The 27,159-nt window shown below is 39.1% G+C and overlaps 2 protein-coding genes across 3 annotated transcripts in view; both read right to left on the bottom strand.

The window, feature by feature from the left end:
* Positions 1-13,189, bottom strand: part of spire1b (spire-type actin nucleation factor 1b) — a 46,557-nt gene extending 33,368 nt beyond the window's left edge. For both annotated transcript variants that reach the window (XM_042489118.1, XM_042489119.1), the window contains exons 1-2: positions 12,652-13,189; positions 6,061-6,089 (exon numbers count right to left, since the gene is read on the bottom strand). In XM_042489118.1, coding sequence (XP_042345052.1) covers positions 6,061-6,089; positions 12,652-13,003 — 381 coding nt within the window. In that variant the 5' untranslated portion in view covers positions 13,004-13,189. The remainder of the gene's footprint in view (positions 1-6,060; positions 6,090-12,651) is intronic.
* A 2,467-nt stretch (positions 13,190-15,656) lies between these two features.
* LOC121946325 (V-type proton ATPase subunit C 1-A-like) lies at positions 15,657-25,453 on the bottom strand. Its single transcript, XM_042490844.1, has 13 exons — positions 25,318-25,453; positions 24,664-24,824; positions 24,002-24,069; positions 22,426-22,511; positions 21,671-21,765; positions 20,168-20,259; positions 19,837-19,935; positions 19,626-19,694; positions 19,318-19,410; positions 18,985-19,078; positions 17,918-18,015; positions 17,672-17,798; positions 15,657-16,408 (listed from the first exon to the last, which is right to left on the bottom strand). The coding sequence occupies exons 2-13, from the start codon at positions 24,793-24,795 to the stop codon at positions 16,310-16,312; spliced, it is 1,152 nt and encodes a 383-aa protein (XP_042346778.1). The 5' UTR covers positions 24,796-24,824; positions 25,318-25,453; the 3' UTR covers positions 15,657-16,309.
* Between the last annotated feature and the right edge of the window lie 1,706 nt (positions 25,454-27,159).

Raw genomic sequence — 27,159 nt, 5'->3', positions numbered from 1 at the left:
TGAAAACCCACTCTACAAAAGATAAACCCAATATAAGATTTTTAGTTCCACCACTGATGGTACATCTACAACTAATAATTTCCCCTGTCAGTTAGTAGATACCGTGACATCGTTCATGTCTGTACAGTATACATGAAGCTGGACACAGCTGCCAGCTACCTCAGCTTAGTATATTAAAAAAAACAGCTAGCCTAGCTCCGTCTAAAGGTACAAAATCTGCCTTCCAACACCTCTAAATCTCACTAATCAACATGTTTGTTTAGTCTGTACATGAAACCCAGAAAGCTATAATTTGTGGATTTACATTGTGGTAGGTGCCAGACTGTTTCTTGGCTGAGATCAGAAACTCCCTGTGTCTGCTGGTTGCCTAGCAACCTCATGGTAAAGACAAGACTGGCTCCAGCTTCATATTGACCAGATCAAATCATCAAAGTGGTAGGGATCTACTCATCTATCCCCTGCAAAAAAGCAAAATGTTAAAATGTTACTTTTCAAAAAATATATTTTTGAGGGTCCAACAAACCATTTTAAATCTTAAGATATTTAATCAATATTTAATTATTTAATATTAAACAGGAAATAGCATTAAATCCTCACATTTAAGCAGACTGACCCAGTTTGGAATTTTTTCTTGCTAAAAGAGTGAAAAGATGAATCCATCAAATTGTTGATTCATTTTCTGTCGCTTGACTAATCAATTAAATACATGTGATCAAATCCATGTGTTGCAAATTCTATCTGACTAAGGAAGGTCAGGGAGGATTACATGTGGCAAGAACTCTGATGGTCTATGGATCCAACAATTGGATGCAATGGTCGGTTATGCACATTTATCGGACTAAGACAAAGACACCAGCTGCCAGAGACAGTGAATCACATTGTTTTTTGTTCTGTGGCTTTGCATGATTTTCGCAGACCAAACATCAGAGCCAATTGTGCTAATTAAATGCTGAAACATCAAATCTGTGAGATCTGCTCTCTGGTATCCATCAATTACTGTTAGCCAACCAGCGGAGGATTACCAGAATCAGCACAAACTGGTCAGCATTAAAGGATTGTACAAACAATGAGGGGGTTTGAAAACATTTATATTTACCCATTAGCAGGTTCACAGGAATTAGGTCATGGCAGTGAAAGTAAACAGGAAGTGAGCAGGGCAAAGTGGAATTTCAGTTTATAAGCTGTTATAACAAAACTTCCTTTATTACACCTTTTTGACATCAAGGGCGGGAATTTTGGCTCAGTGTCGCTCCATCTGGTGCCATTTCATTTGAATTCTTGACAATACATCCTGGATTTTTAAATGTGGCTCTAATGAGCAGCACAGTCTGTCTTAGTCTCTACATCACAAAGATAAATTATGACCAAGCCACATAAACTCTAGCTCCATAAATTAAGACATAGCTCACTAAAACTAAAAGCAGGAATGAGGAAATCGATTCTTGTTCTTTGCACCCTCCCAGCTTCACCCACATCTTCAAAGATATTGAAATCTTTTACAATATGCAGAAAGTGAGATCAATTGGACAGATTCTGATGGGACACAAAGAAAAACAATTAGCTACTTATATGTCAATAACGTCTTCGAAATACCACTTCAGTATCAACTGCTTAACTGAAGCTTCACATAAGCGACCAGTCAAAGACTTTGGTGCACAAAAGGTATGTATATGTAATAAGTCTGCCACGCTCAAGCAATCCATGCAGATATCTGCCAGGGCCACCCTCCAGACGGGACACATTAGTTAAATCAAGATCTATAAAACTCGAGGGACCACAGAAAAGAATGGAGAAAACATAACTCTACATCTAACAAACTTATTAATGCGATTATAGTAAAGTCAATATGTCTACTTAGTAGTCGATGATATTAGCTAAAAGTGAGTGTTTCTTCCTCTCAGGCATAAACAAACACTGAGGAGATTCCCGTCTCACATTCTTACGTCTGCCTGCTGCTGCGACCTCTGACTGTCATATGACTGAGCGCGGCTGCTTTGGGCTGTCTGGTAGATGTGGAGCCCACATAAGTAAGCGGAGAGAACGCTTGAGCCAAAGCACAGAAATTTTTCCACCTTTTCCTCCTTTTTTTCTTTACATCTTCTCTCTTTCATGTCTGCTATTTCTCTTTTTTTATGTGCACACAAATGATATTCCAGCCAAAACACTTTAATAACTCCTGACTGAATTGTCTGTTTACTTTAAACACTGAATCTGACATTAAACTCTAATCCCTTCCTAGACTTCAAAGCTCAGATGTTAGGAGAGCATGGAGCATGCACAGTTAAACTTTGACAGAGGGGGACGTGATGAAGCATAATCCACTGATTTCCCTGCATCACGGGACTAGGAGGGTCTAGCTAGCACAGACACAGGGTCACTAATAAATTACTTACTTACTTTAGAATGTGAAAAAGGGAGACTTGGTAGCTAAAAAGAATAATTTTCACAATTGAGTGATAGAATACAACAAATAAGTTGGCAAATATCCATTTCCAGTGAACTTAGCAATAGTGGTTAGACTGTTTATTTATATTTATATTTATATTTATATTTATATTTATATTTATATTTATATTTATATTTATATTTATATTTATATTTATGTCAGGGTGGTGCAAAGTGGGGGAGACATGTCAAATAATTTCATAATAATTCATGATAATTTCATAACTTTTTTAAAGACTGGGGAGGGATTTATTGGGGGGTTTTTTTAAATTTTGGCTTAGGGGAGAGACATACAACTTAAATGGCTGAATTATGTATATATTTTAAAAACCATTTAAATCCCAAAACTGGCAGGTGAGTTTGAGGGGCTTTTTTTTAACCACAATTACACCATTTATCATAGTTAGAAACTGTAAAAACCAAAATTATCATAGGATTTTCAAATTTCCAACTGTTTTTGAACATAAGGTGCCGGAACTGTAGGAACATAACTGAATCTAATCTTAAAATAATATAAATATATTTTAACTTCCAACCATCAAAGGGTTAGGGCCTATTTATCGTGGAGGAAGAGTCATTTCCCCAAGTCACTCAGGGAGACTCACGAACAAACCTTTGAAAAAAAAGATGAAAAAAAAGTCTCACCCCAGTCACCCCCTCCTCTGATAAATAGAATACAGTCTCTTGCTGAACATAGACCCTTGCAATGAGCTTGGTTCACTGGTTCAGGAGAAAACAGCATCATCTGACATTCACAGCCGCATCGTTTGCTAGAGTTCCTGCTGTTTGAAGCCATGTGCAGATAATGTGTGTCAGCTCTGACTACACATGTGCTCCTGTTCATCCAGCTTTGGGCTAATTCCACACTGTATGCTGCCTCAGGATTTAACGCCGTCAAGCATCAAGCAGCTCCAACAACTTGTCAGTAGTTTTATCAGTCAGTCTGTAACTCACTGTATTGTGAGGACTCATTTCTGGTGCAAAGCTGCTTAGCAGAGATTTGTCTATACAGTTTCACATTCTCTGCTTCTACTGTGATCTGTGTGTGTGTGTGTGTGTGTGTGTGTGTGTGTGTGTGTGTGTGTGTGTGTGTGTTTGTGTGTTTGTGTGGCTGTGTTGCGTGCGTATTGCTTGAGTTATTCGTTGTCCATCTGTTATCGCAGCCCTATTACACAGCAATCAAACTCCAGAGCCCCCTGAAAACTGCTGCACACTGTCCATAATGAACTGGGAAGAGATCCCAAGTCAGACACAAAATACTTTCAGAGCAATTATTAGCTTTGAATTCATCACTCTGACAACATCCCCTAACTAGAGCTCCAGATCCCTGCAGGCTAAAATTGTTCCATCTACAACATCCAGCAAAATACAGCTCAAAGGAAAAAGCAGAGAACCTAATCCTTCTACTGTAAGACCTATTTTCACAGGCTATTATCACAACAATTAACAGCAGTTGATGGGAGCACAGAGAGAGGGTGTGGGATAATTTGAAGCAGCCATTTAATTAAGTCTGAAACTGCTCCCAGTCCTGTCATCAAACAGGAGGCCTTTGCTGGGTGACATTTTCTACCAGTCAATCCGAGGAGCCAGCTGGGAGCTGTGGGGCCGGTGGAGAAAATGAAGGGGTGAAGACGCTTCGCAGGAAGAACGGAGGCTGGGACACATGCCAGAGAACTGTCCACACTGACAACTTTTGTCTTTTGTGCTGTCAAAACAATTTTAAAGTGTGTAACTAGCAGCCAGCATAAACTATTTACAGCAATGCTGAAAAAGTTGTAAAAGAGTAAAAGCCATTATCTTGTGATGTGGCCCTCAGCCCGGTGTTAAGAGAATAGTTGTTTGATTCCTTGCCAGAGGATAGATGAGAATATCAATACCACTTTGATGCCTGTAAGTTAAATATAAGTGTAGGTAGGAGCAGGGTTGGTTGATATGGAGAAAATCAAATATCAAAATCAAATATTCTTGACCAAATACATTGATGTGTTTATTGTGACGATTATACTGTACCTAAGACCAGGTTACATTAAAAATATATATGTTTTTCTTATTTCCATCATTTTTAGTTAACTTTCTTGTTTGTTTTTGTTTTTAATTTAATTTTTTGGGCTCATTTTTTGGTAATTTCCTTGTAATGTTTTTATATGTTACATTAAAAATATATATGTTTTTCTTATTTCCATCATTTTTAGTTAACTTTCTTGTTTGTTTTTGTTTTTAATTTAATTTTTTGGGCTCATTTTTTGGTAATTTCCTTGTAATGTTTTTACTATTTTTCTTGCAAATTTGTAGACCATGTCTTGCTACGTTTCTAGTTGCCTTCTCCCCAAGTTTTTGAAATAAATCAAACCAATTTGCTCAGGTTTCAAATGGTTAACTCAGCATAGCAGAAAGGCTGTGAAAAGGTGCAGTTAACCTGCTTATCTCCAAAGCCCAGTTTATATCTGTTTATTGTGTGCTATTATTTGTTTAATCTTAACAAACACAGAAAAAGTAAAGATGACTTAGGCCTCCTCCACTTAGCTGGGACAACACATTTCGTCAGCTTGTGAGGAGTTGGGTATATTTGTAAACTTTGGAAAGAGCTATACTAGTTGTTTCCCCTGTTTCCAGTCTTAATAAGCTAAGTTAGCTGCCTCATAGCTCCAGCTTTACACTTACAGAACACAGACATGAGAGTGGTTTCAATCTTTTCATCTAACTCTCAGCAGGAAGTAATGAGCATGTTTCCCGAAATATAGAACTATTTCTTTAAGATATTATACTCTGGGAACTGGTTCATGACATCTACATTTTAACAGATACGTGATAATAGATAATGTAAATGATGCTGCATCCCACAAACTCATCATCAACAACTTGCATTGTTGATTGTTGTTTGTTCTTCTGAGATTATTATCTATATAACGTTGATTCTGAAGCTTGCAGCGGAACCAATTACCTATTCGAAAAAATACATTTGAACTTGTTTTGTTTATTAAAGTTATTAGTTTAAGCAGCGGTGGACCAGCAGCAGCTGCATTGAGAGCATGAGGATTAACACACGACACACCCACGGCTTATGACAGTTTCAACCACAGCACGATGTGACACTGGTTGCATTTGAAATAATCCTGCAGAGTGCCCGCTCTTAGTCTTAATGTTATCTCTGTTGCTGTGGCTGTCTGCCCTCTCTTACTGTAACTGGCTAATGTAACCAACTGCGGAGGGTAAATATTTAAAAGGAAATAATGTTATTATTGTGGCTAAGCCTGCCATTAGCTCTCCCTGTACAATCATATATTTCCCTTTTAAAAGATCTTGTTAATTGCCTGACTGGTTCCTTTCCAGAAATGCAGGCAGGGAGTTTCCCAGCCCTCTCTCTGTGAGGTTTAAAGGTAATCAACATTCCAAACATGGTTTCAAAACTGGTTACACCCAAACTAATCCACTGATGTGACCAAAATGCTAATTTTAAACATTTATACTTATCGTTTTACCACCAAGCAACTGGGTTGCACATAAAAACATAAAGTTAACATTGCTGAGGCACAGTAAGCAAAGTTGAAAAAGCCTTTGTAAGCATGTAATGATGAAATACAATCAATACAAAAGAACTACAATGGGGTTACTCACCTCTGTTGTTGTGCAAGGGCTGTATTTACCTGCAGGGAAACAAGAGAACAGTGTTGTGATAAGCAGATGTAAGCCTATAAGCATAAAGCAGCTTATATACACACATGCATGGTTACATAGGTAACACTGTTCACTAACACTTGGGAGTCATTTAATTTTGGGAATTAGCCTACTCTCTACAGCTGCTAAATCAGAAACAGGGACTGAGCAACTGAGAAGATGAATGAGATGTCATTCCTCATTTGTCACTGATGGAAAATCACAGGTCACAGGAGACTGTGAATCACTACAAATAGCAAGGAGTGCAAATTTCATAAAAATAAATCAAGTTCCAACAACCAGCAGTCCAAAGATTGTATTCATGATTTTTTTTAACCAAAAACTCATAAGGAACAGAACATATCTACAAATGCTAACAACAAAGCAATCCGCAATCTTTATGTGCCCAATCAGTGTTGATAATGAATGTGATTAATTGAAGCAATGAATTCCTCAGTGCCTGCTACAATGACAGAAAGAGCTGAGTTCTGAGCTGTAAAATCTGTTCATTTGACGTGACTGTGATGTAGTTGAATGCAAAAATGACTGCAGGCTGGATTTCGCCTCTGCATTACCAAGAGACGTGCCTCAGAAGTTGTTAAAAAAACAGAATTTTCTTGTTCTCTCCACTTGAATTACAAATAGCTACATTTCCAAAAGCAAAAGCTGCATCCTAAAAAAGAGTGCAGAGGATGTTATGGACGTGGATACATTTTACAGTGTTTTGGCTGAGTTGGGTATTCAACTGTATTTATTCCGAGTATGCGACAGAAGAAATGTAGTGGAGAGAAGCTGAGACGGCAGAGATCAAACACTCACTTGTGGTGCCTTCGCTCAAATTGCCCTCTGTGCCATCAGAAATTGAAGCATTCTGCTGCAATTAATTCCAGTGTGCTGTCGCTGACAGAAAGCCTGTGTGTGCATTACTATGCATGAAAGTTTTACTCCACGTCTGGGTTCATGTGAGATCAGACTACAGAGCCATCATATTTTTATTTGGTTACCCAAAGAAGTATAGGCACGACATACAAACCTCAGCTACTCTATGTTCGTCTATGTTTCAGCTATGGGCATTGAAAGCTTTGGCGCAATGCATCCTGGTACATGGAGGCACTGCCAGCACTTAAGAACTCAGCTTTTTCAGTCAATGTATTGCTTAATTATAAAAAAAAACTGTATGGATACACATAACAAGCAGAAACTGTACATTTGAACCATGTATTTTGAGAAGAGTTAATGCATGTAACAAGACTTAATTGACAAACCTCCCTAGAACATCCAAAACAGAGGCAGGAGGGTGCCAAGGGCATCAAGAGGTATAAATCACCAGTTAAATCCAGACAAGGTTATCACTTCAAGATATTATGTTGATTCTTTGGACAACCATTCACCATTTGTCCAAATCATAAAATCTGCCACAGTACGATTTTGATTTGGTTCAGGGGCCCATACCATCTGCCCATTTCACATGATGAAAACATCACATAAACAGTGATAATAGTTGTAAGTACAATAGAATTTACTTTAAATTATCCCCACTGTCACACATAAAACAGTACATTTGATAACTTTAACTCTCTGTAAGAAAGCCCTTCCAGGAAGATTTTTTTTTTTTACATTTTAAACCCAAACCTTGATCTTTTTGCTAAAACTTTAGGGCTATCTGTTTAAAACCCCCAAAGGAACACTTTCCGTATATTAACAACAATACCATTCATCAAAAAAATAAACTTCGTCTCAATAAAACTGTCAAGGTTCATAGACAAAACTGGTTGTTTTTTGCTAGTCACGCAGTATTAGCTAAAGCACTTTTACACTGAATACATTAGCCTAGCGGCTAGCGGACGTTTGCCCTACTCATGGCTTAACAATTTAAATATATTACTTATAATTTTTCTTACTCACGGGTGGTTTAATTCTCTCTATCTCCTGACAAAGCAGCGCGGTTTAATTTCAGCCTGCGTGCTTATTTTTTCAGTCTAACATTATCGAAACAGAGCAGCTAATGTCGCTGCGAAAAGTTAGCTTAGTGAAATCAAAGATCCTCTACAACACAGCTGCGCCCACACGAAATTGTATTTACTTCCGGTCCCCTAAGTGGGCGTGGTCATCTCTCCCCTGCTCATTCCCACCTTGTTCGGAAATGTATATTTGTACAGTACAACGCAATAATCAGTTTAGTTTAATGTTTGATTCTCATACTTATCTGCTAGCTCTTTGCATCAATCAAATTGCATCGCTGATCACTGAATCAGTATATCAATAGATAGTTTCACCCCTAATATTTAGACTATATAGGTCCACTGAAAAAGCAGCAGTATATGACAAATTGGGATCAAAATGTGTTGCAAGTTAATAGCTGCTTGTGGTCTAGCATCCTCACACTTTCATACGTATTAGCGATTACATATTCTCTTCCTCATAAACTTATTTCTGAGAAAGGGTTCAGTGCTCTCACTATGCAAACTAGACCAGCTTTAATAAAAGCTTTGTTTCATTTCTAATTACTTTGCTTTAAGTAACATGTGACTGATGACAGGAAGCCATGTTGCATGAATGTACTCCCTTCAAGAAGACGACCCACTTAAATGTATCTCCGGGCCACATCTGCTCTGCTTTTACTTCACAAACAAACAGCCTACGAACAGATGACCCTCTTAACAAATGGCTGTTTTGTATTGTAACACGCAGTAATAAAATGTCACAACAGCTCTGACATCATCTCATGACCTTAACTTGCATCAGCAGGTTTGAATGCCACACTGCTGTATGCACTGCTATATGGTGCCGGAGAGTTAACAGTGTGATGTGTGTCTGCAGAAAATCGATTGTGCTCTCTTAATATTACCATACCAGCATGAAAATAAATCTATTTATAAAGTTTAAGCATGAGACAAAAAAAGTTACACACTGTGTGTCCTGGTTTCATGATACGTTCGAATATAATACAAAGTGTCAGGTGCCTCAGATAAACTGTGGACATGGTTTTGAATGACAACAGGGTCTAAAGTTAACCTTGTCTGGATTTAACTTGAAGTCAATTTAGCAGTTGAGAGCTCCAGCGCTCCTAAATCCTTAAAACCTTTGCCACATATTTATCTCATTGTTTACACAAATGACTTTGTCAGGCTGAGCTTGTGCATAAGGGAGAAAGAGCCTTTGCTGAACAGCACAGAGAAATGGCAATTACATCAGCAAATTACCCTACAAACTGAAACCATTTGTTTTGTTACAATGATTAAAAAACTCCCCAAATTACTATGGCTAAAGACACATACCTCTAAAGTTGTCATTGGGTTCATGGAACAATTGTGAGATAGCTTTATTAATATGAATAAATAGAACTGACGATTAAAAAATCTATCCAAAAATTTATATTGGCGTCAGCTGTACAGCGAACATTACGTGTTAGAATTAAGAGTGTGTGCTTAGCAAGCAAACAGAAACAGATAGTTAAAAGTAATCAATAAAGCAACCATTCAAAGGAACAGTGTGAAGAATTTAATAGCATTTAGCAGTGAGTATTGCAAAATGCACCAGCTAAAACTTCTCATGTGCCAAGTGTGAACTCCCAGTTAGGATTCCTTCAGTGTTCATTATTTAAGAGATTTTTAACTGGGAGCCAAATAACACGCCCACGCCTCCTCCTCTCCAAAACAACTCCATAATATCAATGTAATATTGATTTATTGCCCAGATCTACCTAAAAATAAGGGATACATGTTTAAATACACCCTGTGTAGGATAATATGTCTCACCTTATCTGTGTGCTTCATGAAAAGAGAAGGTGTGTATAATATTTTGCTCATTTGGTGTTGGCTGTAAAAAAATGGTGAGATATTCATCTGTGAAGTAGCACCCTAATTACTGAGGCAATCTCAAAAATAACTAAACATAACTAAAAAACATGCTTAACTACAACAGTTCGGAACATTCCTATACATTTCCCATGATATGACATGAGCAACGAGGAATAACAGCCTGGACTCCCCTCTCCAATGGTTGCATCCATGCTCCTAAAAATAGCCCATTCATTCTAAGCATATAGAGCTACAGGCCACAACCAGCATCATCATCACAGCTGTGCCTCTCAGATTCCCTCTTAGAAGTTGATTAGACAAAGCATGCGGTGCATTGATCCAATCAGAGGCCAAAATGTTGACTGAGTAGTGTTCAGTTGTGTGTGTGTGTGTGTGTGTGTGTGTGTGTGTGTGTGTGTTGGAGTTAAGAGCACATCTCTGCGGCCCTCAGGTATAATCCATTACAGACAGAGATAGATAGGCATTTAGTCAGTCTGATGTGTACTCTGTGTATCAGCAGATGTGATTACAGCACACACTGAACATGCCGGGCCACAATCTGACAGGACACTGTAACGCGTTTGGTTTGAGTGCATGTTATTGTTCACAGACACACTCATGACAGTAGCAATACATACATCACATGGGATGTAGTGTCCTCTGTTTTGTTTTGTTTCCTGGTTGTTAAAAAGATCTGTTGTAACTGCTACTGGGCAAATACCACAGAAACACTTAAACTCTGTCCCACATGAGACACAAATTACCATTAAGTACAAAAATGTCACTATAAACGCCCCACAGACACAGCGTGAATCCCTAAAGGGATATTTCCGGAATATTGCAGTGATTTTTCATTTGGCACACTTTGCTTCCAACACTGTTCTCTCTCACTTTGTGGTATATTTTCAGCTTGGCGATAGAAGCACTGTCATACTAGCAGGGCTCTAACTCCTCTCTTTTATTGCACCTCATTCATTACAGCTGTAATCAGCTTTGTCTGCCATGTCACAGGTAGTTAGGAACAGCTGCATCAGGCCATAAAGACAAGACAAGGGCGTATGTTTTATTTTAACACATTGGGGGCATATTAAATGAGGGTTTGGGGGTCCTCCACCAGAAAATTTTGAGTTAGAACCCTTAATTTCCTGCATTCTGATGAATTTGTTTGCACCAGTTTGTTCTGTATCAATTTATGGTGCAAATGTCTTTAATTTTGTCAAAAGTTTTGGGTTTTTATTGTGGGGGGACAAATTATGGTTCAGTTCAATACAATTCAATTTTATTTATAAAGCCCATTATCACAAAACACAGTTTGCCTCAGAGGGATTTACAGAATATGACATCCCTCTGTCCTCAGGCCCTCACATCGCCTAAAGAAAAAATTCCCCAAAAAAAAACTTGTAACAGGGGGGAAAAATGGAAGAAACCTCAGGAAGAGTAGCTGAGGAGGGATCCCTCTTCCAGGATAAACAGATGTGCATTATGTCAAAACTACTGATTCATGTTACATCAATCTGTGCCAAATTCTGGTCCCTACAGCTTGCACCTGGGTGAGAACCCAACAAGCAGAAGCACAACATAGCGTCCCAAAGCTGGGAAGCAGCCTGCAGAGCTCTGTGGCTGGCTTCCTGCCGTCAGGCCATACTGCGGTGGAAAAAACAGAGCTCTGCAGAGCTGCCAGGCTCAAAAAGGAGGCAAAAGCATCACAAAGTGCCCCAAATCCAGGAAGCTGTCCATGAAGCTCTGTCAGCTTCCCAGTGAACTGAAACTATAACTGCAACTCCAATGGTTTATGTCAATCTGGTCTGTTTCTTATTTTATTTTAGAAATAGCCCAGTATCACTGGTATTTGTGATTGTGTTTTTTAAATCACACAGGCCTACTTTGCATGTTTTCAGTTGTGTCTAAACAGAGAGGGAGACTAGCAGACTCCAAAAGGCACTGTTGGGTCCCAGAACTGAATCCAAGGTACCAGCACTGGTACTGGTACTGGTAAGTGGTATCCAACCCTACCACAAATACACGTTCTAAATATTGAGGAGAATGAGGCCGCTAGTACCCACAATATGATATTATCACGATATGATATTATCACAATACTTAAGTCTCCCCCCTGAACCATCATCTTCACTGTTTACACACACAGGCATCTGCCCACACCTTGATCTGATCCACCCCATCCATCCACACATCAGCTTGTTATCACGTGCTTCAATCAAATGAAGCAGAATGAACACATTCATCGGATACCAGGTGGCAAACCGTCTGAGAGGCTTTTAATAACCACATGATGCACACACATGTGCCTTCAGTGGGGAGGAAGAGTGAAAATCAGTGAAAACACTTAAGCAGAGGACGTGAGAGCAGCAGGGGGCTCTTTGTTTGCCAGTGATCGGGTCATGTGTAATGGAGCCTGGTTGTTGTTGTTGTTGTCCTGCCGCAGATTAAAGATTAATCCTGAGGTACAAATACAGCACCTGATCAGGAAAAACATGCAGAAAGCCTCCACACGTGCAGCTGGGAACATGCGTAGACTGCACATTTTATTTATAGTGACATGATTGCTCTGTGGTATAACATTTGTATTGCGGATTAAAGGCTACACGCGTGTTTTCGCGTGCTATGTTGTTATTTACTGAAGTCTTATACATAAAAACAATCTCAACACCTCCATTAGTATTTGAAATGCAAGTGCTGGCCTGGCCTAGATCGGACTGGCTTTGGGCGCACTCAGTCTTACATAATGTTTTACCTTCACAGCCCTGGTGTTCCACCCTCACAGAGCCGTCTTTCTGTATCCGTACATCCCCCGGTCCAGATATCCTCCTGAGATCCGCTGATGATGCTCCGGCGGCGGCGGAGGTGCTTCTCCTCCTCCGGTGTCCCCTCGCCAGTGTCCTGCAGCACTGATAACACACCGCCCAAGCCTGCTCCTCGTTGATGGGCTGGCTGTAAAGCCTCAGTATCTCCTCCAAAGAGAGACAGTCCAGTCCCGCGTCCTCCTTTGGATTCATGGTACTATGATGCTGCTGCTCATCCCGGTGAGTCGCTGCAGCAGCATCACCCGTCAGCCCTCCGTGATCCCCGCTCCGCCGCTCCGCCATCCTTTCATTATCTCAGCGCAGGAGGCCTGAGATCGAGGACAGGATCAGGCCGATGTGTGAGCGCGAACCTGGAGGCATTGATGCTTCGTCCTGTCCTGCTCCCCGGAGCTGCACACCGCCCGCCCGACGCCTCGTTCAGGTTTCAAGAGCAGCAGTCATGAGACGTTAAGTGTGTGTGTGAGGGGTTTGTGTGATCGGAGCCTCCACCGTGTATGTGTGTGTCTCACTGCCAGCCTCACTCCTTCATCACATGATCTTTCTCCCTCTCTCTCTCTCTCGCTGTCTCTCGCACGCGCACGCACACACACACACACACACACACACACACTGCCACACACATCTATTTCCTGGCTTTTAAGGGTTTGTAAGAGTTTGCATTGATTTAAAGCTGAACAGATATTGATGCAAGTTTTTTATTACCCCTTATTTTATTTTATTTTATTTTATTTTATTTTATTTTAATCAGCGTGGTACTGTTCATTTAAGCACGTTTTTGTGGAGTTTCACTTGGATTACAAACCAAGCTAAACAGGCAATTCCTTGAAGCCCCGGAATCCCAGGGGCCCCAAATCCTCATACACACTGTCAATTGTTTGTTGGTGGGCCAATTAACCCTTTGAAACCTGAGTGAATGGGCTTGATTTCTTTCGAAAACATGGCAAGAAGACAAGAAGCAATTTGAGAAGAAATGTCCTTTAAAAAAAAATAGCAAGAAATTATTAAAAAAATACGAGTAAACTAGCTGAAAATTTGCAAAAGAAAAGGGAAAGAAACAAACAAATAGGGAAGTGACTTAATTGATTGACGATTTTGTAACATATTTTTAAATGTAGAATTTTTATAAATAAATAAAGTCTTCTGGTCATCCCTGCTTTATTTTGAAGACATTTCTAAATGTACTAATTTCTTGCAATTTTAGGCACTTTTCTGGCACAGCCTGTAGACTCACAATAAAGGGCAGTGATGGCAAAGGGTTCAAATCTCATACTGTAGCGTTGTGTTTTACAGATCAGATATCTGCATCGGTGGCTGGATGGGAGTAGAGTGAAGCAGGAGTTCAGGGGTGTGGCTGGGGTTGCGTGCTATGGTGAGTTTTTTTTTTTCATGTGATGGCAGTGTCATTGGGCTGGGAGGTTGGGAGTACGGAGACCAAGGATTTAAGAAGAATTGTGTGTGAATTTGACTAGTTTGTTCCTGTTGGTGAAAGTGAGCATGGTGAAGTAGGATGTGGATGATGGGGTCTATGCTTTGTACAGGAGGAGCAGAAGATGGGGGGTGACTGAGAGCACCCTGAGTTTCCAGATGGTGGAGATCCTCTGTTGGCAGCATTTGTGGATGTCGGTAGCGTAATGATCAAAGCTGAGTTTACTGTCAAGTGTGATCCCAAGGTACCCTAAGCTCTCCACCCTCTCAGCTGGCTCTCTGCTGATGAAGATGTTAATGAAGAGTTTCTTAGTCTTAGTGACATCCACAAGTAGGTGGTTCTGAGTGAAGTGGGAGATGGAGTGCGGATAGATAATAACTGAGTCATTGTCCTTGAGAAGTGCAAGTATGGTTGTGTCATTTGAGTATTTGAAACAGTATGTAATGTGGGAGGGGGTGGGGCAGTCATTAGTGCAGATACAGGAAGGGGCTCAGAACACAGCTTCAGGGGGTCTGGTTTTGGTGATGATGGTGACTTAGCTCTGTTGATAATGGTTTGGAGTCTGTGAGAGGTAGAGGGAGTTATAGGAGGGCATGACTATTACAGGGTGCTGCTGCAGTGTGGAATATGTAGTCTATATATAATGTCTCTAGCTGGAATCATTTTAAAGCTTTACTTTTTTTTTTTTTTACACATTACTTGGCATTTTCTTTGTATTGCAAGTGTGTATCAGACCATGTTACCAACTCTGAATGATTCAGTAGACTGACTCATAATCATGCAGATTGCAGACACCTGAGAAATGGTTGTGTTCTGTGGTGGGAAAGTAATACGGTACATTTAATCATAATGTACTTATATAAAATTTTGATGTCCTTGTACTTTACATTTCCATATTTTACTACTTTACATTCTGCTGCACTGCATTTCAGCAGGAAATATATCTATTTTATTCTGGTAGGTTTGATTGCCATTTCTATTTACAAGATACTTTTTGGATTTAGATTTTGTGCATAACACAAGTCACTTTGTAAAATATGATGAAATGTTGATTAAACTGCCCAACAATATGCAATAAATAAGCAATTCAAAGTGGCTGTAGCTCGACCGCCCACAGCATGAATAAACCACTTACATCTGAATGTATTAATGATAATTAACCAATAATATAATAAAACACTGACATGGATACTTTGAACAATGAGTACTTTTGATACTTGATCACCCAAACACTTCCAACGTGTCTATTTGGTGCCCTCTGCTGGTGATATCTCCAGCTGTCCTCTGTTGAAACTGAGGTATTTTCTGGATTCCAAATAATTTCTGTTGAAAGAGGAACTGTTAAAATTGCCTGCATATGATCATGAGTCATCACATGGCTTCTCCACTACACAGACACTGCCTACATTTCTTCCATTTCTCATTGCCATTTCACACCCACACCATGTTCAGAATACCACATTATATTTTTAAAAAATCTAGTAAGTAATTACACACATACAGCAGTCATTTCCGAGTTAATTCTCACATGTTTGATATGATTTATTCATCAATCATAATTATTCAATCAATGGCTTACACAATACTCTGATACAGATCTTATTTGACAGGAAATATACACAACATGAGACGACAACACACACTCGTATCACAACTTTGTTGCACGATGTCCGCAAGGGTGACCCTGCAATCTCAGAAACATACACACCAGATCTGGTTGCCATGGGTACAGCGATAACATCGCCCATATGTAAACACAAATCTCTGAACACCGACACAGAAACTATCAACACACACCAGCACACGTGGAATGACACAGTAAATATACAACTTTCCAATAAGATTTTTTTTTTTAATCCACTTCACGTCCAAAAACGCTTATTATCTGTGAGGTGTGAGAAGAAAAATAAACTGTAAACAAAAACAATCATTAAAAATCTTCTTTTGTCCCTTGCTAGTAAAAGTGGTAGAAGCTTGCTGATGAGCCTTTTCACCACGAGGAATGAACATGCAGCGTCGTCATTCAAGCAGCTGACGGGGAGAGGCGACAGTGAGGACACAGACAGCGAGGGCGGTGGGAGGTGGGGGCAGCAGGGGGAGGTTTCTACCAGGAAAGATCCAAATTAATCAACACTCAACAAAAAGACAAAATGGAGAAAGTGTTAAACTTTAAAGTCCAACAGGTTGCAATCGATCTTGTAGTAGACGTAAGGATAATACTCCTGCTGGCTCAGGTTTAGACCCGGGATGTCCATCGCAGACTGGAGAAAAAAAAAAGAAAAAAAAGAGTTCAGGCTTTTAGTGTGAGAAAGTAGCTCTGAGAAAAAAAAACACCAGAATTCAGTGCTTAGCAAAACTAAATTTACCACCAACATCTAATTAGTTCATCGCTGAGTCTACATAAGATGCTTGTGCCAAATTCGAAGGAATTCCCTCAACGTATTTTTGAAATATTGCGCTCATAAGAATGAGACAAACTGAGAATTGCTGAGAATGAGGTCACACTGACTTTGACATTTGACCTAAGATCACAAAAATCGAAATAACTTCAAACTTAAAAAAAAAAAAAAAAAATCATGCTAAGCTTTTTATCATTAAAATGTATTTACACCAAAACTGTTAAAAAAATAAAAATCAATATAGCTTTACAATATAATTTAATGCAAGAATACAACCTTGTACATGGAGAGGTTAAAAGTACTTTTTTTTTTACTGTCTTTTTTGCAGTAACCAGCTTCGGCCATGAGAAGGAGCAGCTGTTATTATCTGACACAGTAATGGAGCTGTTAGAGACTCCATCTGTATGTCCTACTTATACACTACTTTGCATACCCACTGTACACAGAACGTACAACATACTAATCAGCACAGTATGCTGTTTTTTCAGTAAGTGTACCAAAAAGATACAACAAACTTTACCCTTTTATACAAATAGTAAAGTATTTAATACATGGATGAATATTTACCATGTCAATCAAACTGTGCTTTGGAATGTCACATGCAATTAAACTTCAGATTTATTTTATCATTATAGATTATAGATTTATTATTTTTATTGCTGAACTGTGATCATGTTCTAAATGTCTTTTGTGCATTGCGTTGTGGGAAAAACAGCACCCATTGACAGTACACTCAAAAGTCAACTAAAGTTAGCATTCAGAAAGTCTGGTTTGAGAGTATTTTTTCACTTTCATTTACACTTACACTTAAAATAACTGCAAAGACCTGTATTCAAATATTTGAAAAGCCACAACACAATGAAGTGAAAGTCTCTAAAAAAGATACTTTGTGATATAATATTTTTAGTCAAGTATGTAATATATGTTATAATATGTTGCATTTATTATTTTAGTAATGGATTAAAACAATAATGAGATCATATTTCTGCCATGATAATCATACTATAAAGTTTTTGTAGTATCATATTTCTATGTTGCTCTGATGTGGAGTGTTGTTTTTGATGCTATGACCTTGTTCTAAGTACAACAGTATGAGCCTTTATACAATATTGTCAAAGTACTCACATCAATGATAGCTGCTGCACTGCTGTCCAGATGTTTGTACAGGTCATTGAGTACCTCCCTCAGCTTCTTCACGTTCTTCTTGCTTGGCTGCAGGAGCATGGCCTGAAAGTTCACCGGCAGCCCATACCTGGAGGAACACATTATATAACTATGCTCAATTTTATTTTATTTTATTTATTTATTTTTTAACTAATAAAAAAGGAAGCAAGCACTGTCAAATGACACTTCAGCTTCTGACTAAAGTACCTTAAAACAGATTCCACAAAGACTCTGAGTGCTTTGATGTGAATCCACGCGATGAAGGCTTCACTGAAGTTAACTTTCAGCCATCGGACAAGTGGGCCCTGCAGAGAACACACGCAGATTAGGGTTTTATCTTTTTTGGATTTGGGACTCTTACAGTCTCGGATGAGAGAGACTATATTTGTAAATCAAAAATATAAAATGTGTTTCTCATCAAAACGTTTTCTGACTGATGCTAGCTAGCTGCACAGCATTCTTTAATTGGCTGTTTTCTAAACAAAAAATAAATAAAAATAATACAACTTAAAATAAAAAAATACAAGAAAAAGTCACTCTACTATTCTTATACATAGCACAGTGGGGGCAAAATCATTTAGTTAGAAAAAAATAACTTTTTAAACTTTTTTTAAACTACCAATTTAAAATATTTAATTAAAACATTATGTGCCATCCAGAGTGATTTTTTAGAAAGATACTTCAGGATTTACATACCTCTTTAGCTTTAGCATATCACTTCTCAGTAGTTGGGAGAATCTGGTTATCTACCACTTGGTAAAACCTTCAAAATTGACCCCACTGACATGCAAGACCATACGACAAAAAGGTAATTTTGACATATAAAAGTAACTTTGTTATAAAATAAAGCAGCTAACGAAGCTACTCCTTTATTAGCCCCACAGTGGGGGAATTTGCACTGTTACATTGGCAGAGGGGATGGTGTGAAACAAAAAGCCAAATATAGGAGGAAGTAAACAGCAAAACAAAACAAAGCCTTTCAAACTAAATGTAATAAATAAACAGACTGAATGGCTGATTTCACATTATTGCCTGCGGAAATATTGATTAATCCAGTATGCTTGGCAATTATGAAGCATATGCACAGAAGATAATGGGCAACAGCAGGACAAATCACTGATGTGGTTCCTTGAAAAGATCGAAGGAGGCCTTAAAGTACCCAGCGTGGAGCTGCATCAATAAGCATGTTTTAGCAGCCACACACTGTGTACACATCTCTAAGAGAAGTCTACACGATAATAACCTTTTAAATTCTGTCCGGTTCTATCACTTACAAACTGCTTCTTCTTATCTGTGGAGAGCCGCGTCATCTCCTCTTTGTCTGCCTTCATCTCCTCCTCATTGTACTGGAAGTCTCTTACTGTGAACCTAGAAAGAAGACGTAGAGGGCAGAAATCAGCCTCATTTGATCATTAATATTTTGATTAAAATAAAGACACTGGTGTAAACCTGTGAGTTGATGTATTTATTTGGAGATATTTATATTTGTCTAGCAGTCAGACTTTATTTGAAATGGCTTCATCTTTTCTTACTGCACAGCTCTTGTTTATGATTGGTACAGTCCTGTGCAAAGATGGAGTGTGTCTGCTCAATATAACGGCTCTTACTTGTTCTCTCTGGCTTTGTGCTTGAAGTCATCAATGGCTTTCATAAATAGAGTGACAGAGAACAATCCGCTGTCATTGTCTTCAAATAGCAGACTGGAAGAAAAGACATGTACTTGTTATACTACTGTAATAAAATCACAATACACTGTGGATTAATGGGTACATAATTATTCAATATAAGAAAAAAATACAGACGAAATCAAAATATGTGAAACTAATCATCCACTTTAAATTCAAGTGCTTGTTATAAGTGTCTCTGACAAAATCTGTTTGATTTAATATTTCTTTGACATGATGATGTCACTCACTTTGAGGATCGAGGCACCACCATCTCAGCCAGAGTTTCATATGTTTTCTGCCAGTCAGCGTATCCCGTCCTGAAACAATGAAGGACGAGGAGATACTAAGATACCATCTCAGTTTTCCTTCTTCTGAATTATGCTACCACACACAGCTAATACAACCAATTTCACTCAGATATGCTTGCAATACTTGTCACACTAGAGAATTAATACTCACTTTGGCACAACTACCAGTAGAGTGACAAGGTACTCTGAGTCAAGTACAAAGTCTTCCTTCTTAACAATGTCAGCCAGGCTCCTGGTCAGCAGGCTCCCCCTGGTGACACATAATAACATGACAATACATGGAGAAGGTTGCCAGCATTGACATTTCAGAGTCATGGTAACTTTTAAGATCACGCTGACACGGTTATGGAGACATGGTCAGTGATCCCTGAAGTTTTGCTTTATGGCAACTTGATTCTTGAAAAGGCTGCTGTGGGCAGCTACATCACTTCCTACAAAAACTCTTCAGTCTAAAGGTAGCGTCAGATGTGCATGCCACTTACGTATTCTTCCTCTCTAAGTTCTGCAGGTTTCCCTTCAGGTTGTTATAAGCTGATGCTCTGGTCTTCAGGTCATTGTCAATCTGGGTAACTTGCTAAAAAAGATAAAAAACAAAAAAAACAGGGTGACTACAGGTATCAGAAACTTCAATTTAAAAATTTTTAAGATAATTTTCAACTAATTTTAAGACTGAGTTTTGGACAAATCCTCTTTTTTCTTTTCTAGAGCATTGCAGGTTAAGTAATATGTGGTCCCATGCAGATGGTTTTATGTAAGAATATGGTTATTAGAGTGAGTTTGGTTAATCAACATTTTACCAATAAGTAAGTACAAGTATTAAGTAAAAAGACAGTATTTGCGTCAGTGGAAGGTTTATTGATTTTTAACATCGGAAACTTGGACTTCCATGCAAAAGTTCTTGACTTATTTTGACAAAAAGAAATGGAACGATGACAATTAAGACCTGACTTATGCAAAGTTAAAACTATTCAATGACTTTAATCTTTATAAAGCTGAATTTAAGACTTTTTAAGGACCTTCAGACACCTTGAAAAGACATTATTTAGACTTTTTGTATGGCTTTTTTGCCTTTATTAGATAGAAAAGATTATGGGTGATATGGGGGATGATATGGAGCAATGGGCCGCAGGCTGGAGTCGAACCCGCGGCTACTGCGGTGAGCACATGGGGCACCTGCTAAACCAGGTGAGCTAATGGGCACTCAAAACATGCCTGAAATTATGACTGAAAAATAAAACACAGAGTATCGTGGCTTTTAAAGTGCCAGGGTTTTCAACAGGGGGGGCGCAACCCCTCAGAGTTACTGTAGTGGGGCAGCCAAATTATTGTTTGATAATTTAAGTTTCAATTTAAGTTTTTTTTCCTTTTCATTAAAATAGGTTCGAAAATTCACATCTATATGAATTCAGTATATAAGCAAAGGTTAAGCAGCCTAGGAAGAAAACAACAACCATTTAATTTATTTATCAATGATAGGCTAACTGTAAATCTTTGTGCAATTATGTGAAGCTAGCTAACACTACATCACTGTGCAGCACCGATTCCTAATGGCCAAGTGAGGTAGTTAGCTTACAGCTACATACTATAGAAACATATATTAGTACAACTATACAGACATTTTTGTGAGCCACAATGGTTCGTTTGGCAACTTTTCAAGCAGGCTAACACACCTCGCCATGCTGCAAGAGTGTCTGACTTTGCAGCTACAGGCACGTGTAAATGAGAGATGATGTGAAAATACTCAGAGAATTGTCAACTTAGTTTTTACGGTATAGAAGAGAGTCCCCACTGCATTTCTCTTTAAACTAAAGGGTCCTCGGGCTGAAAAACGTGGAAGACCCCAGCCTTAGAGTAACAAGTGCACAAAGGCTGGATGGACCCAGTGAAAATTAAATCCTATGTTAGAGCTCTACCACTGCCCATTAGGCTATATGAATACATTTACAGAAAAACGTCCATGCTGGATTCACTAGTGCGTGATTTACCTTTGAGATGATTTCTGAGATGTTTTTGAGCGACTGTTTGATGGGATACTTTGCCATGTCCCATTGAAATCGTGTGATGTAGGTGACAAGATCCACTGAAAAAAAAAATAAAACAAAAGGCCAGTCAGGCTACTATCAGCTTAGTGACAGATCATAGTAAAAAAGAAGTCTGGTAAAGCTACAAATTTATTGTAGTGATTGCAGTTCTAAACCATCAGATGGTTGTCAATGGGCATTTTCTAAGGATAGTTAAGAATATTTAGCACAACATCAGTAAGCCTGTTAACATTTGGTATTAACATGTGTCTTGGGTGATCTGATCACAGGTGGACAGCTACAAGTCTGTGTGTCAACATGCATCTCGAGTGACCACTTGTGAGCGGATCTCACTTCTCTGCTTCGTATGCAAATAAACACGCACAACATTTCATTGTGCAAAGACAAATTGTGTTGTTGTCGTGAAATGGTGGGAGTTTTGTCGTGGAAAATACACACTGGCATTGCAAATGTGGTCTGAAAGATCAGCTCTCAAGACGCATTGAGGACACGTTGGGTGCATTCACACCTGTACTTAAACTGTCCACTTGTGACGTGATCACCCAAGATGTTAGATTTTAACACCAGGTATTAACAGGGCCAGTGTGCCTTCAGTTGTTGTCATCATAACTGCTTAATTAACCTTGGTTTGCATTACCCCGCAGGTCTTCTTGACATTGAAATAATGTGGACACACTATGTTGGAATCATCACTGTACCTCCGTTGGCCAGCAGGTTCTCCTGCACTTTGTCTCGACTGTCTTCCAGCACGTCAGCCATGTACTGAGCAACCTTCTTCACCACACTGTGAACAGCCAGGAGACATCAAAAACGCGCAATGCCAACACAAACTGCATGCACAAAGCCAGCATAAACCACACACTCACCCTGCTCACACGACCACCACGACCTCATCCCCCACATTTAAGACAAACATACACACACACATCAAAACCTTTCACATATTCCTGTTAAGGTAATTTCCTGACAAGGCAATTTATAATATGGCAGACTTGCAGAGTTCAGGGGTTTTAACCACACTGTTCAGCAGCACATCAAAGCAGAGCTGTGTCTACAGTAGTGAAGCCAGGGAAAGACTGAGAGCCAAGGCACATCTCAGGCCTGAAAAGTTCATAAAAAAGTACACTTAGCTTTAATTTTGTCTTTCTAGAAGACATTTTCATTGTTAATATTTTGACAAAATAACCCAAATCCAAAAAATCTGACTTCCAAGGTTCATACAATAAATTTCCATGACTTTGAAGCAAATTTTCAAGACCATACATTCTCTGAAATGACCAAAAAGAGTCCTTTTTCATTATTACGTAGTAGCATTTAAATATATATATATATATATATATATATATATATATATATATATATATATATATATTAAATTATATATATATATATATATGTAATTTCATTAAATAATTAATTCATAACAGATTACAACTGAATATTTAAATATAACATGATATAAATTACATAACAGAATTTTATGAGAGGAACAAAAAGGGGGGAGGCATTTCAAATAATTGTTTAAGCATTGTGGAGGGACTTATGCTTAATATTTTGGCTTAAGGGGAGGAACAGGCCTGGAAATTGCTATTTGCAATTTCCATGCCTATTCCTGTTTTTTTTTCCATGATCATACACACCCTGGACTACAATAAAAACAACAAATGTGTTAATAGCTGCAATTCTGAAGAATTCAGTGGTTAGTGTATTCTTTTTTTCCAGATATGCTGGACAGAAACTTCCAAAAAGGAACTAGGTTAAAGCCAGGCTGCACTAGTCAGACAAGTGAAACCATGTTGCAAGGCTGGTCTTTCTCACAGCCTTGGAAATATCTACAGAGGAAGCAAAGCAGAGCTCGGGCAGTAATGGCTGTGTGTGAGTTTTGGATGTCAATATTTCCAAAAGACTATAAATGACACTTGAACATAGTCATGGCACATAAGTCATTGGGTATAAATATGACCGAAGAAAGAGCTGCTAGTGTCTCACCAAACTGTAAATTGCCAAGTTTAGACTGCGAGGCCCGTTAGCCTCAGACCCTTGTGAAATTCCTCATTGTTACAAGGTGAGGGGAGGGATTAGGGAATAGTAAACCGGCTGCATCAGAGAGGTCAAGAGGTGTTGAGCAGGTTAGTGAATTTTTTTCATGCCCTTTAAAACACAGACTGTATTCAACATGATTATGAGAGCCCTCTTAAATAACAATTTGATCGCTGAAACAGTAATTCCTCTGAGAATAGCTCATTCCAAGTCAGAGTAAAGCAGCCAGCATACCTTTCAACAAAGGAGTCTAATTTGGCCAGTTCATCCGACAGCCCAACCAAGACATCTAGTGTCCCCACCTGTTTGAACACAAAAAGTAAAACATCAGCACATCGTGACTTTTGAGTCATCGGCCGTGAGATCTGTGTGAAATGGGGTCAGCAAGGTTGTGTTTTAACAGTGACATCTGGGGATCAATCCGCCTACAGTGACGTCCAGGGGGCCCTATGTGCTTATGATGGCGCCTCTTTGTCCAGAGCCGCTGATGCATTGCTAACAGTTCCAGGAGAACACTGCAGGCCCATGTGGCTGCGAGGTCAGCGGGGTTACTTCACCTTCAGCACAGAAAGGAGCCGAACCAGCCGGGTTGGGCTGCTGTGTGGACGAAAACTTCACCAAACTAACACTTCATCATGCTTCCAATGGATCTGTCTACAGACTGCTTCTCTTACACACAATCAGCTTATTCTTGACAGTGGATATATAAGGTGAGTGGTTTCAACATTTGCCTACTTTTTGCCTTATAAAACCACATTACTTTTTAAATATTGATTACAAATAACTATGAATCACAAATGTCTACAATCAACTACTTGAGTGCATAGATTAAATACTGCACAGTAATAGCTCTGTACTTCAGCATGGGAGAAAAAGTATGACATTGTGATGCTAACCTTGAGGTCTGGGATGTTGAACTTGTGGTTGATGGAGAGGTTGTTAGTACGTGTGGTGGCTGCCATCATTTTGTCCCATGTTTGCTGGCAGGTCTTGTCTCCCGGTGCAGAGATCAACCAAAACTCTGTCATGGTTACAGCACTGGAGCAGCTAGAGAAAACTGAGAGGAAAACTGGAATTAGACTCATGTTAGCTTTGATATAATACAGCTCACCAGTTCATAAAACATTAAGAAATACTAAGCTTATCTCTTTATCAGCAGCACTGATCTGGCTACAGTACAAGTTAAGTCCTATGTTTATATACCTCCTGTCTTTAGCTAGCTGCTTGTGCTGTTGCCATGAAGTGTCCTGTTTACAACTAAGCTAATGAAATCCTGCTAAACTAGCTCAAGGAGCTCATTCAGTGTTTAAGTCCATTACAGGCTGACGTTACTAATGTGCCAACACTACATATTTCATTAACTGACTGTGAAATAACGTCAAACGGCCATAAATAAGAATTAAACGCTGTGCTGTACTCAAACCGAAGCTAACAAAAATGATGGTTAAGGTCAGACAACATACAGCAGGGATTAGCTACCGTTAGCCACTTAGCTTCACTCATAACAACAACGCAGGTAGCCATTGCTACTGTTTAACAGTTTCACTCACCTGTTGATAAAAATGGGCCGTTAAAAGTGAAAAATAAAGCTGTAAATAGCGTTTCTATGGCTTGATAATTTTCATAGTTGCCATTCAGTGGTGAGATCTCCTGACAGCAGCATCAGAGTCAGCTGACCTGCCAGAGGAACCGGAAGGCCTCTGCTCACTGAGGACACTCAGCAGCGACCACAGCTGGTGGACAGCGGGTACTGCAGGACAGGTCCCTGGAATAGTAGTCTGATTGTTGAGATTTTGATGCTCGGGCTCAAGGACTCTTCAGAGGGCAAGATGCTTGCGAACATATGCGATAGAGACCAGGTCCTTTTAACAAAAGAGTGTCTCAGTAAGTAGGCCAGACTCAACAATGGTGTCGACAGTGTGTGAATGTTATGCAGCAGTATGCTACATAGATCAGTAAGGGACTGTTCTTTACTTGTCAGAGGAGGATGTGGCTGGATTGAGACTTCACTACAAATATTTTTCCTTGAGCCTCACCAAGAGACTTGGGGAAAATGCGCCATAAATTAGTTGTTAGATTTTTTTAAAAAGCACCCTTTGACCCGCAATATCTTAAAAAAGAAAAAAAAAAAGAATGTTAAGAGAATATAGAGAAGTTTTTTTTTTTTTTTTTTTTTTTTTTAAAAAAGGGTTTTTAACTCTTGTAGTAATTATTTTGATGAAGTATTTCAAGCTTGGATTTGGTTATGGTTTGTTTTTGGGTTGTTGACATAAGTGTCAGAAGCATTCATCCCATATGATATATTCAAGAGACTTCGGAAATCTTAAAATACAACAATAATTTATGTTTTTACCTTTTATGGCTATGAATAATGGTGTAAACATGCCTTTCAAATAAGTTGTATGGGCCTCCTCTGAGCCAAAATAAAAATCATAAGTCCCTCCCCAGTTCTTCAAAAGTTATTTGAAAAACCTCTCCCTTTTTGCACTGCCCCCTCCCTTCTCATAAGTAACACTCCCAAACGTCTATTAATAAGGACGTTATTTATTAAAATGGAGCAGACACTTCCATAACACAGTTAATTTTTAGAAAAACAAATTAAGTGAGGCAACTTTTTTAAAAAAAATCTTGATATGGATTTAAACTAAATTTCCTGGATTACAAGATGTGATAAGATCTCCACCTCAGACTCGAGCCTCAACATTCCAAATGCATTACTGCCATATTAGAGAAGCAGACGGGCGATCCTGGATGCCAAGTCAGCAGCATTTGTGGCTTTAGAGTTACTAAATTTGGAAAAGCCAGGTCAAGTTTCCTGACTTTGGGTGTCTCCTACACAGAATCTGAGGAAAACGCCCCCCAAAGGGACATGTTTATAGTTCAGTGGCTCTGGGGTTCATTGTTTGGGACACAATGGTTGGTCTGCCTGGAGCCAACCCTCAACATCAAACGGCAGGGTGAGTTTGCCCATGGCTGGCTCGAGGCCAGTCTGACGGGATGTTATCAGGACACACACACACGCACGCACGCACGCACGCACGCACGCACGCACGCACGCACGCACGCACGCACACACACACACACACACACACCATAATCAGTCAGACTACTGCTGAGAGTCTGCTGTGTGGTCCCTTCATGTTTAATATGAGAGAAAAGTGTTGTTTTAGCAAAAAATAGCATTGAATAGGAAAATAACTATTTATAGGCTTAATGCCATCACCTCTCACGCATACCATTCAACACTGTCATTGCATGGAATTCCATAGCTTTTAACTATCCCAGCCTCCCACACACATATCCTGTGATTGGTCTCACTGTGGTGTTTATAGTTAATGAGTAAGGCCTGTTAGTGTTAAAGTAGAATAGAATAGATGCATTAAATAGCTTAC

This window comes from Plectropomus leopardus, chromosome 7, assembly GCF_008729295.1.
Source record: "Plectropomus leopardus isolate mb chromosome 7, YSFRI_Pleo_2.0, whole genome shotgun sequence".
Taxonomy (NCBI): Eukaryota; Metazoa; Chordata; class Actinopteri; order Perciformes; family Serranidae; genus Plectropomus; species Plectropomus leopardus.
Note: the sequence above shows the minus strand (reverse complement) of the source record. Positions and strands in the feature narration are given on the sequence as shown.